Below are 17394 nucleotides of genomic sequence, written 5' to 3' on the forward strand. Positions count from 1 at the left end.
ATGTCTTGTAACTGGAGGTTACTTTGTGGTGCGTATTAGCTTTCAGTTTATTGGATTCTTTCATTATTGCTGTAGAAAAGCTATTGACAAGGATTCAATTCTGCAAGGTGCTCAGCAGCCTCAGCTCTCATCACCTCTGAGAGTTGCTCAGCACTTTTCCAGATTAAACTCTTGATGTGCCCAAAGCCACTGGTTTGGACTAAAAAGTGAAAAGGAGAGGAAAAGCTGTTAACATGAAGTGCCACAACACCCTTAATTGTGGAACCACAACAACAGATACTGTATACTAAATTGAATGAATAGTTGCAATAAAGCTCAAAGACTTGAATAAACCTGGGAGCACTGCATTGAAGTCTTAATATGGCAACACTTCGAGGTCATTACTCTTTCTAGTATAAAACCCTGCTTGTAAAAGTCTACATCTGGGCAACAGAAAATACTGCCGGGGAATATCTATTATACTAGTGATTCTAGAATTCCTGTAGCAATAGCTGGACTCATGTGGCCAGAATTTTCAAACTTGGAAGACCCTACCCCCTCCCACTCCCAAACTTTGCTGCTGCTGCAGGGGAGGCGTGGAGCCAGGTAGGGAACCTGCTGGCCCAGGCAAACAGCCCCCCCCCAGCACCAGTGGGCGTCCTGGGCCGCGCGCCACTACCCATTTCCCCCCTGCACCATCTACTGCTACATGAAAAGAATAAATTTACTATTGAGTGGCATGATTGCTTGAAACAGTACAGTAGGTTATACCTGTGGTATTGTATTACATTCCATCTTTAATTAAAAAATATTTAGTAGCGTCAATAATACTGTATGACCTCTCTAACTGTGTATAGTCATTGCACTATCTTAATGTATTACTATGGGTTATCCAAACTAGAAATTGGTATATTAAAGCAGGCAAACCTCAGATGTTGTAAGCTTTTGGGATTCAGTTCTATAGATTCCAATAGGAATATCTCCTGTTGAAGAACAAAGTTTCTGATATAGTCTGGCATATGTCCTAATCCATAGATCATCTTCTGTGATTTTCATCTGGAAAAATAATAGCAGAAAGTAAGGTTCCAATTCCATAATGTTTTGCTCTTTCCTTCCTAAGGGACTTTCCCAAGCAAATGCCTTGCTATTTTGGAAGGGAGCTTCACTCATACAGTTTTAAAATTATTTGAAAATTCTTTTACTGACTGTCTAATATCCATGTTAAGTGTTGGAGTAAAATAAAAGTAAAATGGCTGACAGAACAAATAAGGTGTTATGGAGAGATTGAGGATCATAAAGAGTAATTTGAGTTAAGAAGAGATATGTGGCATTAGGAGAAGTGTATCTATTTTACTTGTCTCAGCAACCAGAATGTTAGAAAGATCAAAGTAGCACTATTAAGCATGAATGTCATGTGAAATGAATTTGAAAATTCTTCCACATCTTCCATGACTACTATGGTAGTCTTACTTAAAAAGTTAGGACATTTGAGATACAACCAGTGTGATCCAATTTAAGACACTGTACATCAGCTTGCATCCCGTTATAATGGTTGACTAGCTGGTGGGAAAAATGTTAAATATTTAAAATAATAGATGTAACTTTTTAAACAAACGTATTAAAGCACTGTTAAGCCAGGGGATGCCTTTCATTTCCAAGTGCCCAGTCTTGTAAACTCTTTCTTACATGACTAATCCTGTGGAAGTCAGCGGGGACCATTCATGTAAAGAAGGGATTGCAGAACTGGTGCCCGGAAAGCCTGATACAAAGCCCAGTGGAGAGATTCTTCTTGACGTCAGTGGTCTTTGGATCATAACCTTATCCTCTGAAGTAGGACTATCACACTGCCAATATTGACCTTATTGAGCAATATCGCTGCTCCTGATAGTAAGCTCAGAATCTGCAAGTTCACTTCAGCTTATTCATGCTGTGAAACGTCTTTCACATTTGAGACTACTGGACTGAATAGAATACATTATTTACATGACGCCTGTGCCAGTGAATGCCATTTTCTTTTCCTTTTAAAACTATCAGATCCCTTTCTACAAATCTTTCATTGTTGGTTGAGATAACAGAACTCATCCAAGGAAGCTGCTTTGTTACTCATGAATATTGATTCAAGAATGCTGAAGTATATAATAACAAATAACTATGATAATGCCTCTAATTTCCTAGGAGCAGGAAATACAGTATGTGAAACTCAACTAACTTTTGCTTTCTATCTTTATCTGATATTTAGGGCTCAGTTCTGCCCTGATTTTACCACCAGTGCAAACTCATTTGAAGTGAGTGGGGTAGCACAGGATAAAGTCCTAGCCACATTTAGCCTTTACATAGCTAATAAATTTCATTAATAGGTACTTTCATATTCTTTAAATTCAGTTTAAGAGTTTGTTACTCCATACAAAAGTAATATAGACAACCTATGGAGTTTTTTTTCAAAAGCTTTATTTAAATTCCAAACACTGGTATAACATCTGCAGTTTTTTTCTGCCTTATTTTTTCTTTACATGTCTTTTTAAGTTTCTTTTCTTTTGCAGGTAAGAAAAGTAGTGAAGTTTTCTACCAATTTTACTGAACTCCTACTCTGAAGATAAAGAAAATAACTGCCTTCATAGGACTCTCATGAGAGAAACCACAGTACGAAAAGAGCAGTGGTATTGTGTGGAGGGTACAGAACTTATATGGCACCATTTAATCAACTTAAAAAAAAAAAACTTACAGAACAAAGAAACCCAGATCCTGGTGTGGTATCTAGTCCCAGCAGAAGTCTTGTGATAGAGATCATATAATCCTTCACAAATGACTGCAAGATTAGAAAAAGAGAGAGAGAAAAGAAAGTTTAAGTGCACAGATGAGCAGGTGATTACAAGGTCAGCAGCACCATGTGTGAATTCTGAACGAAAATATTTGTATTCACAACAGGTCATTCTTTCCTGGTGAAAATATGAGGCATTAAGGGCTCTTTAATCTAGCAGAGAAAGGCATAACAAGAACCAATGGCTGGAATTTAAAAGCAGACCAATTGAAACTAGAAATACAGCATTTTTTTTAAATAGGGTGTTGAAACAAACTACCAAAGGAAGTGGTGGATTCTCTGTCTCTTGATGCCTTCATATCAAAACAGGATGCTTTGCCACACAAGCTACTGGGCTCAGCGCAGAGGTAAATGAATGAAATTCTATAGTCCGTGTTATATAAGAGGTCAGACTAGATGATCTAATGGTCACTTCTGACTTTCAAATGAGTGAATCTAAGCTATCCTTCTCCCCTTAGGCTGGGCTGCAGGAAGGGCAGAGGGTTATTCATGGTCTCCTTCAGTTGTAACAAGTCTGTCCTGTGCCATCTACCTACTTGTGCATTGGGAGGCAGAGCTTAGGAAAAGCTTTCAATCCTCTTCCCTCATGATGCTGTACTGGCTTTCAGTGGCTGGCTGTATGTTTGGTTGGTTCAAGACAGAATCAATATATTCTTGTTGGTCAAAGTGGCAGACTTGGATTTATAATTAGCCTTTATGGCAGGTTAATCTTAGGGCTTGTCTACACCCAGAAGTTGTACTGGTTTAATTTAAGGTGTATTTTTAAGCTAGTTTAGCTAAGCTGGTGCAAAAGGCTATGTGGCTATTCATTCTTTGATTTCAACCGGCTTATTTTGCTTTAGTTTGTTTATTAGGACTCACTGAATTGCAGAATCATTGGACTGGAAGAGATCTTGAGAGGTCATCTAGTCCAGTCCCCTGCACTCATGGCAGGACTAAGTATTATCTACACCAGAGGTTCTCAAACTGTGGTCCGTGAGCTCCATTCAGGTGGTCCATGGATAGTTCCCTCTAAGGTATGCGCCTGGTACGAGAGAATGAAGGTGCAGGCGTGGTGCTACTAATTAGGTGCCTGGGCCCTGGAGAAGATGCACATGTAAGGTGAGGTGGGGGCCTTGGGGGGAATAAGGAGTAGGTGGGAGGGGGGAGTGTGGTGAGAATAGGGGATTTGGGATGTGCAGGGCTGCGGCAGCCAGCGAAAGGGCAACTTTCCCCAGCTGCAGGGCTGCGGCTGCCGGGGAGAGACAGCCCTCTTTCCCAGCCCCAGCTCGGGGTCTGCCATGGCGAGGGGGAGAGAGGACACATCCACCACATTAGAAAGGTAAGACTACTGATATTAAAATATGAGCGCTGTGCTTTTATTTGTAGGACCCAAAAGCGTTAATAATTAAGCTTTTTTTGTATTGTGTATTTTATCCAAAGTGCTTTACAATAGTTAGCTAACAGTACAAACAACATTTGGAAAGATCACTAAGTGGTCCGCTGAGACCCTCAGCAATTTTCAAGTGATCTGAGGAAAAACAAAGGTTTGAGAACCACTGATCTACACCATTCCTTTAATTGGTTTAAACTGAACTGCCATACTCTTTTTTTAAAAAAAAAAAAATCCTCTACCTGATTTGGGACAGAGAATGGAACCTAGTCTCCTGAATGATAGAACAAGGAGTAATGGTCTCAAATTGCAGTGGGGGAGGTTTAGGTTGGATATTAGGAGAAGCTTTTTCACTAGGAGGGTGGTGAACCACTGGAATGGGTTACCTAGGGCAGTGGTGGAATCTCCTCCCTTAGAGGCTTTTAAGGTCAGGCTTGACAAAGCGACTTAGTTGGGGATTAGGTTCTGCTTTGAGCAGGGGGTTAGACTAGATGACCTCCTGAGGTGTCCCTTCCAACCCTGATGTTCTGTGATTCTATGATCCCAAGTGAGTGTCCTCACCACTAGGCTGTTGCTTCTCTCCCCACAGAAATTCCATCCTGGAGCTCAGAAACCTTCCCAATGAAATGTTCATCAAAACAGATACGTTTAGATGAAGAACTTGGTTTGGACAAATAAGTTTTTTTCCAATGAAAAATTTTCTGCCAAGAAATTCCAAGCCAGCTCTATTGATTGTAAATTGCCTCACTCCATCCAGTAATGGCATTCTGTATACAAAGGGAATTCTGGCTGATCATGTATAACAACAAATATAAAATACTGAAGATGGCAGGAGTTAATAATAACAAAAAACTGTTTCCATAAGAGTGTCGTCATTCATCTATCACTTGTAAAATAACACCAAATTCAGTGCTCATATTCTGGGGCAGGGTTAGAATATGCCTTGTGAGTAAATACATTTATTTCCAAAATGTACAGCAATTGATGAATAGCTGTAAATCTTGGGGTTTTGTTTTTGCAGCAATATACTTACCTACCTCCTGTATTGGAAAAAAAATTGATAGAGATACTTAGCCTCAAGAAGTTGCTCTGCATGTTATATCACCATCATGTTGACTTTACTTAGTCCGCTGTGTTAGAGCCAGACTCTGCAACCCCAACTCACACCAAGTGGAAATGTAGAGGTAGGTACTATTTGTTGTAAATAAGTGTGGCACAGTCCAGCACTGTGGGCTTGTTACAGCAAACACATGTGAGTGACATCACTCATGTGAATCATTCTGTTGGTTTCAGTGGGATTACTCAGATGAGTCAAGTCAGTCATTTGCAGGACAAGGATCTGACTTTGTAAAGCAGAACACTACAAGCCAAGAGCTGGCAACTACACGGTAAATGGCATAATCTAGATGAGTGCATGCCTATAGTATCCATTATTAATGTCCCTTGTACTTTGGCTGTGAAGACCTCCAGGTGCAATCTTTCAGGGTGAAGAGCAGGAACAATTTGCATAGAGCGTTATCACTGTTGGACTAGTGAGTGAACAGACACTAACATCCAGAGCATATGACATGACCTCTTGGCTCTGTCTTGGCATTCCCTTCTGCAGCTCTGACATGGGACCTGGTGAAACACTATTTTTCTTTCTTGGGGTTTATTAATTGGATTTTTTTATTGGATTGGAAATATTTTTGAGTGTAGTAAATGAGCCTTTATTTGTTGTTCTTCTGATGACTTTTCTGGTGCACTCAGTATACAGGGCCAACCAGAACTTGGGCCTATATGGCCTCAGGTCTGCAATTGGTTCTGTGTGGGTGGATTCCTGGACATTCACAGTGTGCCACTGTATGAAGCCCTAGTTGCAGAATCATCTGTCTAATCTCATGAGGGTTACATGCTTAAAATAATGTCTTTAAAATGTTAACATTTTACTAAAAATCATTCTATAACAGTAATACTGTAAAGAAAATAAAACTTTTCCTTACACTACTTTAAAAGTAACTTTGTTTTTCATATATTAAAGGTAAAGCAATAATAACCCGATACATAAAACATCAGCCAGCATACAATAAAACATTACAAAGTGGCTCATCTAACAATTAAATATAAATCTATGCTGTGATAAAGCATATGTTAAAGAAAATTAGGTGTTGTCATGTACAGTACCTGGTACAGGAGGGTGTCCAACATACTGATGCTGAAAACCCTTCCAGCAGCAAAAGGCAGTCGAAACATAAATGCCAGATTAGAACCCTTCTCCCGTTCTTTCTGTTCAAAGGTTAGAAATAAAGAAATAATTTCAGAGGTTCCTTTTTTCTTTTAAAAAACACAGTATATAATGTCACATTGGTGCTTCCTTGGAACAAACTGTAGCAACCAAAAAGTAAAATTTACTCTCCCTGGGTAGTCATTCATTTGTGTTTACAGATAGAAACAAAAACATAGCAAATTACAGGTGTCAGAATCAATTATTAAAGGCCTGATTGTTAGATATGTTGCCTGGCTCTCATCCTGCTAGTGGAGATCCCCGCACCTGTGTGGAGACCGATGGGTCCATGCTAGCAGATCTGCCTGTCTGATCAGACCCTTTGTGAGTAATTCCATCTTTGGGAGAGAGGGGAAGTACAGGGCTACTCATACTGGACCTGATCCAAAGCCCATTGAATCCAATGGGAGTCTTTCTGTTGCCATCAATGGGTTTTAGATCAGGCCCACTGTATCTAGTGAGGAGGCACCAAACCCTTTTAGAAGTTCCCTTTTCTGATGTCTGAGGCTTGTACAGGGAGCCACTAAAAAGAAAATAATAGGGTTCTATTTCAGGGGTTGGGAGGTTACTGAACAGGGAAAGAAGAGGAGGTGGAAGCTAGATGGGGCCAGAGGCTGCTGTTTTGATACCTTTGGGGAAGGGAAATAGAAACAGCAAAAGCATAGAAACATTACAGTGATGCTCTCTTCCCTCCCCCCTTCCTCTTTCTTTACAGATAAACTACATTAGATCTTGCTGCTGCTTGTTCCCCCAGCTATCGGGGGGAGAGCGCTAACAGGTTTGAGGCATTTTCAAGAAATCAGTGATAAACGAAATGCAGGCTTTCAATCCAACAGATGTCATGCACAATGGGTTAGTGTGGTAAAGATACTCTGCAAATTTCCAAGTTAAACAGACACATTTGCCTGCAGAATGGCAGACTGCTGGAACCAATGTGTCATTTATATGTACTCATGTTGAATTTCATGCTGTCACCCCTGCTGTTTTTCATTGTTTGACATTTTTGTTGTGAATACATGTTGATTTGTATAAACACTATAAAAAAAAAGTCAAAGTAGGAAAATTCTTTCCAGTTTAACATATCTAGTAAAATCACTTAAAATATGACATCAGTGGAATTTATTTTAAAAACTAGGCTCCTTTTGAGCTAAAGCAGACTGACAACATTCTTAGAGGTTTCAGAGTTGTAGCCGTGTTAGTCTGTATCAGCAAAAACAATGAGGAGTCCTTGTGACACCTAAGAGACTAACAAATTTCTTTGGGCATAAGCTTTCATGGGCTAGAACCCACTTCATCAGATGCATATCTGGTACTGTATTTACCACTCCATGCATGTGATGAAGTGGATTCTAGCCCATGAAAGCTTATGCCCAAATAAATTTTAGTCTCTAAGGTGCCACAAGGACTCAACATTGTTTAATTTTAACACTTGTTGTTTCTTTTTAAAATGAGGAAAATACAGAGTTTTATGCCAAACTTACTATCTTTATTAAATTTAAATTTGACTAGCTCCTAGATGGTTATTAAGCAATGAAGAGTGACAACATAGATAACATCCCCACCTCCAAATGCAACTAATAATCCATTGTTTTCCTAAAATTATAGCAATGCAAAGATGTTACTGTGGTACTAATATCAGAGCGTGCCAGTTGACTAGTGTTCAAGTGTTCATCTGCTATATGAATAATGAAATATCAGTGTCACTGTAACTTTCTTTCTGTCCACCGAGATTTGAGGCAAACAGATAATTTATTGATAGTTCTAGTGAAAACTCATGCACATTTTTTGATTGTCCAGTTACACTGAGATGTAACCTCAATTTATTACTTGGTTCAAATGAAACCTCCCAGACACTTAAATGATTGGTTGCCAGAGCTTGCAATTCTTTCACATGCAAAACTCACATTAACTTCTACAGGAGTTCTGTCACCAGTCTACATGCAGAGAATTGTGTGTACTTGAGGCAAAATGCTTCCTTTGCCCACCGGTGTGAAGAAGTGCCAAGCTACACAAACTCTGTGGAGATGTGCACATCTCCTGTTGTGACATGCCGTTGGGAAGCAGTGTTAACAGATGCTCTACTTCTTCTCTACTTCTTTGGGTGCATAAAGGGAAAGAATGAGCATGTTGGGGGGATGGAAAGGGGGAGATAAAGAGTATAATGGAAAATTGCTGTCTCCCCAGCTGCAGCTGTCAATATTCATTTTTTTTATAGTGGCCATCCCAAACAACCTACAATAGGTCATCGTTAGAGTAGGTCAGGTTCCTCGGTCTTCAACTACTGCAGCTGGTCTTGGTTTCCACTCCACTTGTCCAGTGTTCTCCACAGTACACATATTTGCAAAGGCTCCCTGAACTGGTCCCTATTCCACTGTCAGAACTGGCTGGGTCCATGCTATCTCCCTAGAGACCTCCCCAGCTAATGAATTCACTTGTGCATTTACCTCACTACCACCCCCACCCCCAAAAAATCTTGTTCCTCTCAGATAAGGTTCAGTACCTCCCATCTCTGCTCACCCCACATGACCAGGGCCAACGATTTATCCATTAATGACAGAGTTATTAGGCTCTATACACAGTTAGTATGCACATTCAAGCACTTCCATAAGGAAGTTGGTCAAAGGGAAATGAACATGCAGATAAAACTCTGCACCCTCCTGCTCCCCTAGTCCTTATGCGTATTTGGCCAGAACATTAAGCTTTAAAATAGTAGGTCTAGCCTTATGGGGAAGTGCTATGTAATGGATGAAAACATAAGGGATTTATAGAAGTTACTCTAAAACCCCACTTATTCTAATAGAGAATATCCTTTCTATATGTGTTTTAACCATCACACAAAGATTTTTTCTATTAAAATCTAAAACACGATTAAAAAAATCTCTAAAAGATGTATTTTCATAGAAGGTGGCAAATGCCTTTGAGCAAAGGAAGTATTGGTACTAACATATATTACGTAGCCTAGAGTTCATTCCTATTTTTAAAGACCATAATTATTAGAAACACAGCAGCTATGAAAACCATTTAAAGGGAGATTAGTTCCCAGGTATAAATGTTTTTAAGGTAGAATGAGCAGAAGTACTCTAGTGGGGTATATGCATCATCCTGGTGCTGAAAGAATAAATATGGGTTTGAGAGGCCAATTATGCTACCTGATTGCACCTGGAGGATATGCCAGGATTAATTAAAGATGAAACCCAGCTGGGGAAGGAGCAGGTGACTCTAAATAATGGAAGTACAACTTAGAAGGGGATTGCAGAGAGAGAGTCTGCTATTACCTTCTGTGATAAGTAAGTGGGGAAGACTGGCAGGGTCAAGGAGGATCCCTACAGGGAGTGTTGGCTGTGGAATTTTTTTCTACGTAGCAAAGTCTGGTAGGAGATTAGGAGTGACATAAAACAGTCATTGAGGTGGAGTAACTTCTGGCAGTGAGCCATTGTAATGGGGCTGGCTTTGGTGTTCTAGGGAGAGACCCCTGGGAGATGGTCAAAACAGAAAAGAATGAAAGAAGAACAGAAAAGAATGAAAGATCAAACCTGAGGAGGGTAAAACTGGATTTATGTTTGTACCTATACTTTGGGAATTTGTTGGGAGAATTCCAGAGGGGAGTCCTGGCCATGAGAAAAGGATAAGTTTAGACACTATGAGAGAATCCTGCTGATGGGCTATGGTAGGAAGAAGTCCAGGGAGGTGGAAGCAATGAGTCTGATGGTTCAGACCTTGGCTGCTGGCTATAGGCTCCCTGGACTAGAATCCAGTATAGCAGGAGGGTCTGGATTACCCTACCAGCTATTGGGGAAGATGACATAAAGCCCTTGATAAGGAGTGCTGATAGCCTCTGAGAGAAAAATATGAGGATCAGGGGGCCCAGAGTTGTAATCAAATACTTTTTTGTAAGGTCATTGGACTTTGTTACTCCAAAAGAGGTGGGACTAAAGCATAACCTCACAGGAGCACTCAGTTGCAAGTAGAGAATTCACTGTTGGACAAGATGAACCAGCGACAGGGGCATTAGAGAGAAAATAAACCTGCTACCCTATACTCAGCCATGAGAAGGTGTTCCAACAGTAAGCCTATTTTTCCACACACTTAGTGTTGGCTCCTGAGGGTCCTTTGTAAATTCTGTGATGCCTGATTCTGGACAAGAACTTTTTATCTTCTGATCAAACAGATTGGCGAGCCTAAAACCCATACTATTAATAATACTTTATTATTATTAATAGTATTAATTTAAATAAGAATTAAATTGATAAATTAATATTGTTAGTACATCCTAAATCAGGCTACAGACTGGTGAGCCAGCCAGGAGTATACCCACCTCGCTAGAGTATTCTTTTTCTACTCTAGCTCTCTTCCTCTTCTATTCTATACTATCTATCTAGTCTGTAGCCTGATGTAGGGTGTATTCATAATAATTTAATTTATCAATTTAATTTAATTTAATCCACAGAATTTACAAAGGACCCTCGGGGGGTATGATAAGAAACTCACACTGAGACAGATATAGCCTTAAAGACTTTTTATTAAAATCAATAATAGTAAGTAAATAGTAAAATACTCAGAGTTACAAAGTTACAATTGCATTACTGCTATTCAAAAGATACATATGATAATATAGGATTATATGCAACAAAGCTTTGGTTAGTATACTCACACCCTTCCTTGATAACCTGGTGGTAAGAGACACAGGACCAGCCTTGCAATTCAGGTTTCTCAATTTTTGAGTGAGAGATGCAGTGCTTAGAAGAAACTAATACTAAGAGCTATCAGAACTAACTTAGGGTTTACTTGACTAACTTAAACTTAAAATCAAAACCTAATAAACAAAATAAGAATAAAACTTAGGAAAACCAAGCTTAGCCTAGTTCCCTTGAAACTTAAAATTTAAGAAGAACAATTATAGCCTACTTATAGTAGTAGTCATAGTAGGCAGATAGAATAAAATAAAATAGAAAGAGTGAGTAAAAGTAAGTAAGATAGAGTGGAGTACTCTGGCGAGGTGGGTCACCTCTTTTATAGGGCACAAGTGCTGGAAATCCTTCCTCCTATGCCCAAATTTCATTCCTCACCCACAAAATGTTAGGGTATGCTTACTCCATAGGCTAGTATGTATGTGCATACTGATGACATGTACATACGCACATAAGTTTCCTTGTGGTGTACCTTTTAAGTCTGTGGGTACAAATTGAAAACCACCCTATGCCATTCTTCCATTGTCTATTGGTCTAGATAAAAGGTCTTAGACATATGCGTGGACACTCATCTATGCAGGTAACAAGATATATGTCAACTTTACTTTTCTGGGTAAAAGGTCTTAATATAGATATGCTAACTTTGCCTTAGCTTAACATACAGGTTTTTGGCCTGTAGGTCTCTTGCATTACAGCCAAACTTACTTTAATATAAATCTATAAACCTATTACAATAAACCAAATATGCAAGCAAGCAGGTTAGTTTGAAAGGCTACAAGTCATATAATAAGTTACTATTAAATAACAGGCTTGAACCAAAACCACATTATTATCCCATTATCTTCCAGATTTGTGGGAAGTTTGAATCTAGCCTTTGTAGTTAATAAGAATCTTTTTGATATAGTAAATTTGTGACTTGAATCTCAGGATAAAAAGAGAATTAGAAGTAAATAGAGCTTGTGAGCTGAAAATTCCAACACTGAAAAAAGACAGTGACACAATCTCACTTACAAAAAATACTTTTGATTTGGCTTGGGTTTTGGCCAGGATTGGAAGCATTTACTGTGCAGTCCTAATCATTACTAAAATTTGCTCTCAGGAACATCTCTATTGGCTCCTTCTGTGATGTATTCATGATAATCATTTATTTTCAGATACTTCACTTTTTAACACTAGTAAAGAATTTTTAGTAGCTGCATGTTTCTGATTAAATATACAGGGCCTAATCCTGAAAATTTACATTAGCAGTCCTTCCGTTCACAAATAGTATCATTGAGGTAAATGAGACTAGGCCTAAGAATAAGGGCTACTCATGCAATTGTTTTGAGGATCAGACCCATAGATTTGATCATGCTGCTAGATATTCATCTTTAGTATAGTGGAATAGAGTTGAGGAGATTTCATGTTCATTTTTATGAAATATATCTTATAGGTGAGTGCTTAAAGTGTAAGACTGTTTTTCATTTACTACTTTGATATAGGTATTTACTCTTCATGAAATTAAATTATATAAACTATATACAACTTTTTAGATTTATGCCAAAAATATTACAAAGAGTATGGGCTCTGGATTCAATCGCCTAGCAGAAAACAAATGGAAGGTATAAATTGTACCCTTCTGTCTGCTCAGTATAATTTGTAGAGGATTCTGTTTTGGTGGCAACAAGGTGGGGTGGGAGGGAAGACATGCCATGTTTTGGGAATATTTTTTGGCTGATGTTTCAATTTTGAAAAGAGGTAGGAGAGGATCTTTGTTATTCCTGCCCAGCTTATTTCAAAACAGGAGCTTGTAAGTGTGGGAGGGGGACTGTAAATGTGTTTCCCCCCTCCCCTCTTTCTTTTAAATCCTTCATCTTCCATCTCTACTCTGCTTCTTATTACCAGCTTGCTTTTCTTTACTTTTGCTTAAGAGATTTGTGAGTAATAAAATGCTCACTCAGGCATATTTTGCCTAGGATATGTTTTATCTTCAGGCTCATGGGATTTCCAGAGAATTCTGCTGCTGTACAAGCCACAATGACATCAGAGTGTCACCAGCAGTTGCTTCATAATAAGTGTGGTGCTCAGCAGCTTTCCCAATGAGACTTTTGGAATTACTTCATGGGAAAGGGGACAACATAAATATTTATGGAATTGTTCATCTAGGGGCACGAGAAAAGAGCCTGGCATGAGCATGGCTTGTATAACTACAAACACCCATAGATCTGTAAATTGCGTGTTAAAATGCATCAATGGATCAAGTTCAATGTTCCTTTAGTTGTCTCCTCCACATGAATGTCTCCTGTCAGTGGCTCTGCGCTCCGGGCTAGGAAATTCTGAATCTTTGTTAGACACTCTTTTGTAAGATGAGAAACAGTTCATCACTATATTAATATTTTCTCTACGTATTTTACGTTGTAAACTAGAAAGCTAGGAAGCTTCCCTCACAGTGGGTCGTGCCCATCAGCTTTCCCTTAACCTTCAGCAATACTTTCCTCAGAGAAAGTCCATGTTTATTCTTTGACATTTTACTTCTCGGTTTTGCGTTCCTCCTGTGTTTATATTTGGACCAAATTCCTTCCATTTCTTTCTCTCTCTCTCTCATATGTCATGACATTATCACTTAAGTGTTGTTTAGTGTGGTGTTAAAGGAGCTGCGCTGACCATTGTGTCAGTGGGTATGTCTACGCTGAAGAGGGAAGGCATAATTTCCAGTCCTGCATGAGGTCTGGCTGAGTTAGTTCACTAAAAATAGAGGTGTAGCCATGGCAGTGGGAGGGACTAGCTGCCCAAAGTAATAGCCCATCCAAGATTCTAGGTATGTACTCTGGTGGCTGGCTCCTCCTGCCACTTGTGCTGCCATGGCTACATTGCTATTTTTAGAATGCTAGCTCTCTTAGAGCTAGTGCGAGTATGTCTAATCAAGCTGGAAATTGTAGCTCCCATCTCCAGTGCAGACTTACCCAGTGGCATAGAGAGATGTAGGGCTGGATCTGGACTTTGAGGTATGCCCCCTTCTCCAATGTCAATAGCTCCATTTGATCAGACCATTTATCCATCTAGCACAGTAACCTGACTCCAACAGTGGCAAGTACCCCATGCTTCTGAGGAAGATGCAAGAACCTGGAAGGGGACACAACTATGGGGCTATACAAGAGTATATAGTATTGACAGAATGGCTGGCATATTGAGAGGAACAGTAAAGTGTCCTTTCTGTTTGACAGCCTTGGTAACTGCTCATGTTGTATTTGAGACTGATCCAGAACCCAGAAAAATAATAATTAGAATTATCTCATTTATAATCTTTGGGGAGTATATATTTGCACTTTACTGAATTCCTGATATTAAAATTTAGACTTCAATTCTTCATAAGGGAGACATAACAACCTTTAGCATGGGAAGGGTGGGAAAGGAGAAAATTTATTGGTTTATTGGTTAAAAATCACAGTGAAGGACAGCAACAAAGTTTGTAACTTGTACTAAGATACAAAGCAATGAAGAGGAAGAGAGAAGAATTCAAAGATGAACTCTTCCACAGAGATGAGCTTAAAATATAGGGTCAGATTCTCAGCAGATGAATATCATTTCAGCTCCATTGAAGCTAATGAATTGACACCAAAGTACAGATGCAGCTTTAACAATATTTGGATTTTTTTAAACAGCCCATATGTCACTACTGCAAACTAACTGGCTCATGTTATTTCAGATATAATTATCTGTGTTTATAAATGAAACAGTAGTAAAAAATAATGGAGGAAATATGCCTCATTCCAAATGAGATGGGGGCAGAGGGGAAGTACATCTGTATAAAAGTCAGGTCAAATATACAGAGGTCTGCTATAGACCACCGGACCAGGTGGATGAGGCTTTCTTCTGGCAGCTCGCGGAAGCTACTAGATCGCATGCCCTGGTTCTCATGGGTGACTTTAATTTTCCTGATATCTGCTGGGAGAGCAATACAGCCGTGCATAGACAATCCAGGAAGTTTTGGAAAGCATAGGGGACAATTTCCTGGTGCAAGTGCTAGAGGAGCCAACTAGGGGGGGAGCTTTTCTTGACCTGCTGCTCACAAACCGGGAAGAATTAGTAGGGGAAGCAAAAGTGGATGGGAATCTGGGAGGCAGTGACCATGAGTTGGTTGAGTTCAGGATCCTGATGCAGGGAAGAAAGGTAAGCAGCAGGATACGGACCCTGGACTTCAGGAAAGCAGACTTCGACTCCCTCAGGGAACGGATGGGTAGGATTCCCTGGGGGACTAACATGAAGGGGAAAGGAGTCCAGGAGAGCTGGCTGTATTTCAAGGAATCCCTGTTGAGGTTACAGGGACAAACCATCCCGATGTGTTGAAAGAATAGTAAATATGGCAGGCGACCAGCTTGGCTTAACGGTGAAATCCTAGCTGATCTTAAGCATAAAAAAGAAGCTTACAAGAAGTGGAAGGTTGGACATATGACCAGGGAAGAGTATAAAAATATTGCTCGGGCATGTAGAAATGAAATCAGGAGGGCCAAATAGCACCTGGAGCTGCAGCTAGCAAGAGATGTCAAGAGTAACAAGAAGGGTTTCTTCAGGTATGTTGGCAACAAGAAGAAAGCCAAGGAAAGTGTGGGCCCCTTAATGAATGAGGGAGGCAACCTAGTGACAGAGGATGTGGAAAAAGCTAATGTACTCAATGCTTTTTTTGCCTCTGTCTTCACGAACAAGGTCAGCTCCCAGACTGCTGCGCTGGGCATCACAACATGGGGAAGAGATGGCCAGCCCTCTATGGAGAAAGAGGTGGTTAGGGACTATTTAGAAAAGCTGGACGTGCACAAGTCCATGGGGCCGGATGAGTTGCATCCGAGAGTGCTAAAGGAACTGGCGTTTGTGATTGTAGAGCCATTGGCCATTATCTTTGAAAACTCGTGGCGAACGGGGGAGTCCCGGATGACTGGAAAAAGGCTAATGTAGTGCCAATCTTTAAAAAAGGGAAGAAGGAGGATCCTGGGAACTACAGGCCAGTGAGCCTCACTTCAGTCCCCGGAAAAAATCATGGAGCAGGTCCTCAAAGAATCAATCCTGAAGCACTTACATGAGAGGAAAGTGATCAGGAACAGTCAGCATGGATTCACCAAGGGAAGGTCATGCCTGACTAATCTAATTGCCTTCTATGATGAGATTACTGGTTCTGTGGATGAAGGGAAAGCAGTGGATGTATTGTTTCTTGACTTTAGCAAAGCTTTTGACACGGTCTCCCACAGTATTCTTGTCAGCAAGTTAAGGAAGTATGGGCTGGATGAATGCACTATAAGGTGGGTAGAAAGTTGGCTAGATTGTTGGGCTCAACGGGTAGTGATCAATGGCTCCATATCTAGTTGGCAGCCGGTGTCAAGTGGAGTGCCCCAGGGGTCGGATTGTTCAATATCTTCATAAATGATCTGGAGGATGGTGTGGATTGCACTCTCAGCAAATTTGCGGATGATACTAAACTGGGAGGAGTGGTAGATACGCTGGAGGGTAGGGATAGGATACAGAGGTACCTAGACAAATTGGAGGATTGGGCCAAAAGAAATCTGATGAGGTTCAATAAGGATAAGTGCAGGGTCCTGCACTTAGGACAGAAGAACACAATGCACAGCTACAGACTAGGGACCGAATGGCTAGGCAGCAGTTCTGCGGAAAAGGACCTAGGGGTTACAGTGGACGAGAAGCTGGATATGAGTCAGCAGTGTGCCCTTGTTGCCAAGAAGGCCAATGGCATTTTGGGATGTATAAGTAGGGGCATAGCGAGCAGATCGAGGGACTTGATCGTTCCCCTCTATTCGACATTGGTGAGGCCTCATCTGGAGTACTGTGTCCAGTTTTGGGCCCCACACTACAAGAAGGATGTGGATAAATTGGAGACAGTCCAGTGAAGGGCAACAAAAATGATTCGGGGTCTGGAACACATGACTTATGAGGAGAGGCTGAGGGAACTGGGATTGTTTAGTCTGCAGAAGAGAAGAATGAGGGGGGATTTGATAGCTGCTTTCAACTACCTGAGAGGTGGTTCCAGAGAGGATGGTTCTAGACTATTCTCAGTGGTGGAAGAGGACAGGACAAGGAGTAATGGTCTCAAGTTGCAGTGGGGGAGGTTTAGGTTGGATATTAGGAAAAACTTTTTCACTTGGAGGGTGGTGAAACACTGGAATGCGTTGCCTGGGGAGGTGGTGGAATCTCCTTCCTTAGAAGTTTTTAAGGTCAGGCTTGACAAAGCCGTGGCTGGGATGATTTAATTGGGGATGGGTCCTGATTTTGAGCAGGGGATTGGACTAGA

General features: G+C 40.5%; 1 protein-coding gene across 1 annotated transcript in view; it reads right to left on the reverse strand.

Moving 5' to 3' along the window:
- The window catches only part of KCNT2 (potassium sodium-activated channel subfamily T member 2), a 286825-nt gene that overhangs the window by 28717 nt on the left and 240714 nt on the right, over positions 1-17394 (reverse strand). Inside the window, exons 23-25 of the mRNA XM_073358218.2 lie at positions 6333-6434; positions 2702-2785; positions 907-1035 (exon numbers count right to left, since the gene is read on the reverse strand). Of these exons, the coding sequence (XP_073214319.1) occupies positions 907-1035; positions 2702-2785; positions 6333-6434 (315 nt within the window). The remainder of the gene's footprint in view (positions 1-906; positions 1036-2701; positions 2786-6332; positions 6435-17394) is intronic.

This window comes from Lepidochelys kempii, chromosome 8 (genome assembly GCF_965140285.1).
Source record: "Lepidochelys kempii isolate rLepKem1 chromosome 8, rLepKem1.hap1, whole genome shotgun sequence".
In the NCBI taxonomy this organism is placed as follows: Eukaryota; Metazoa; Chordata; order Testudines; family Cheloniidae; genus Lepidochelys; species Lepidochelys kempii.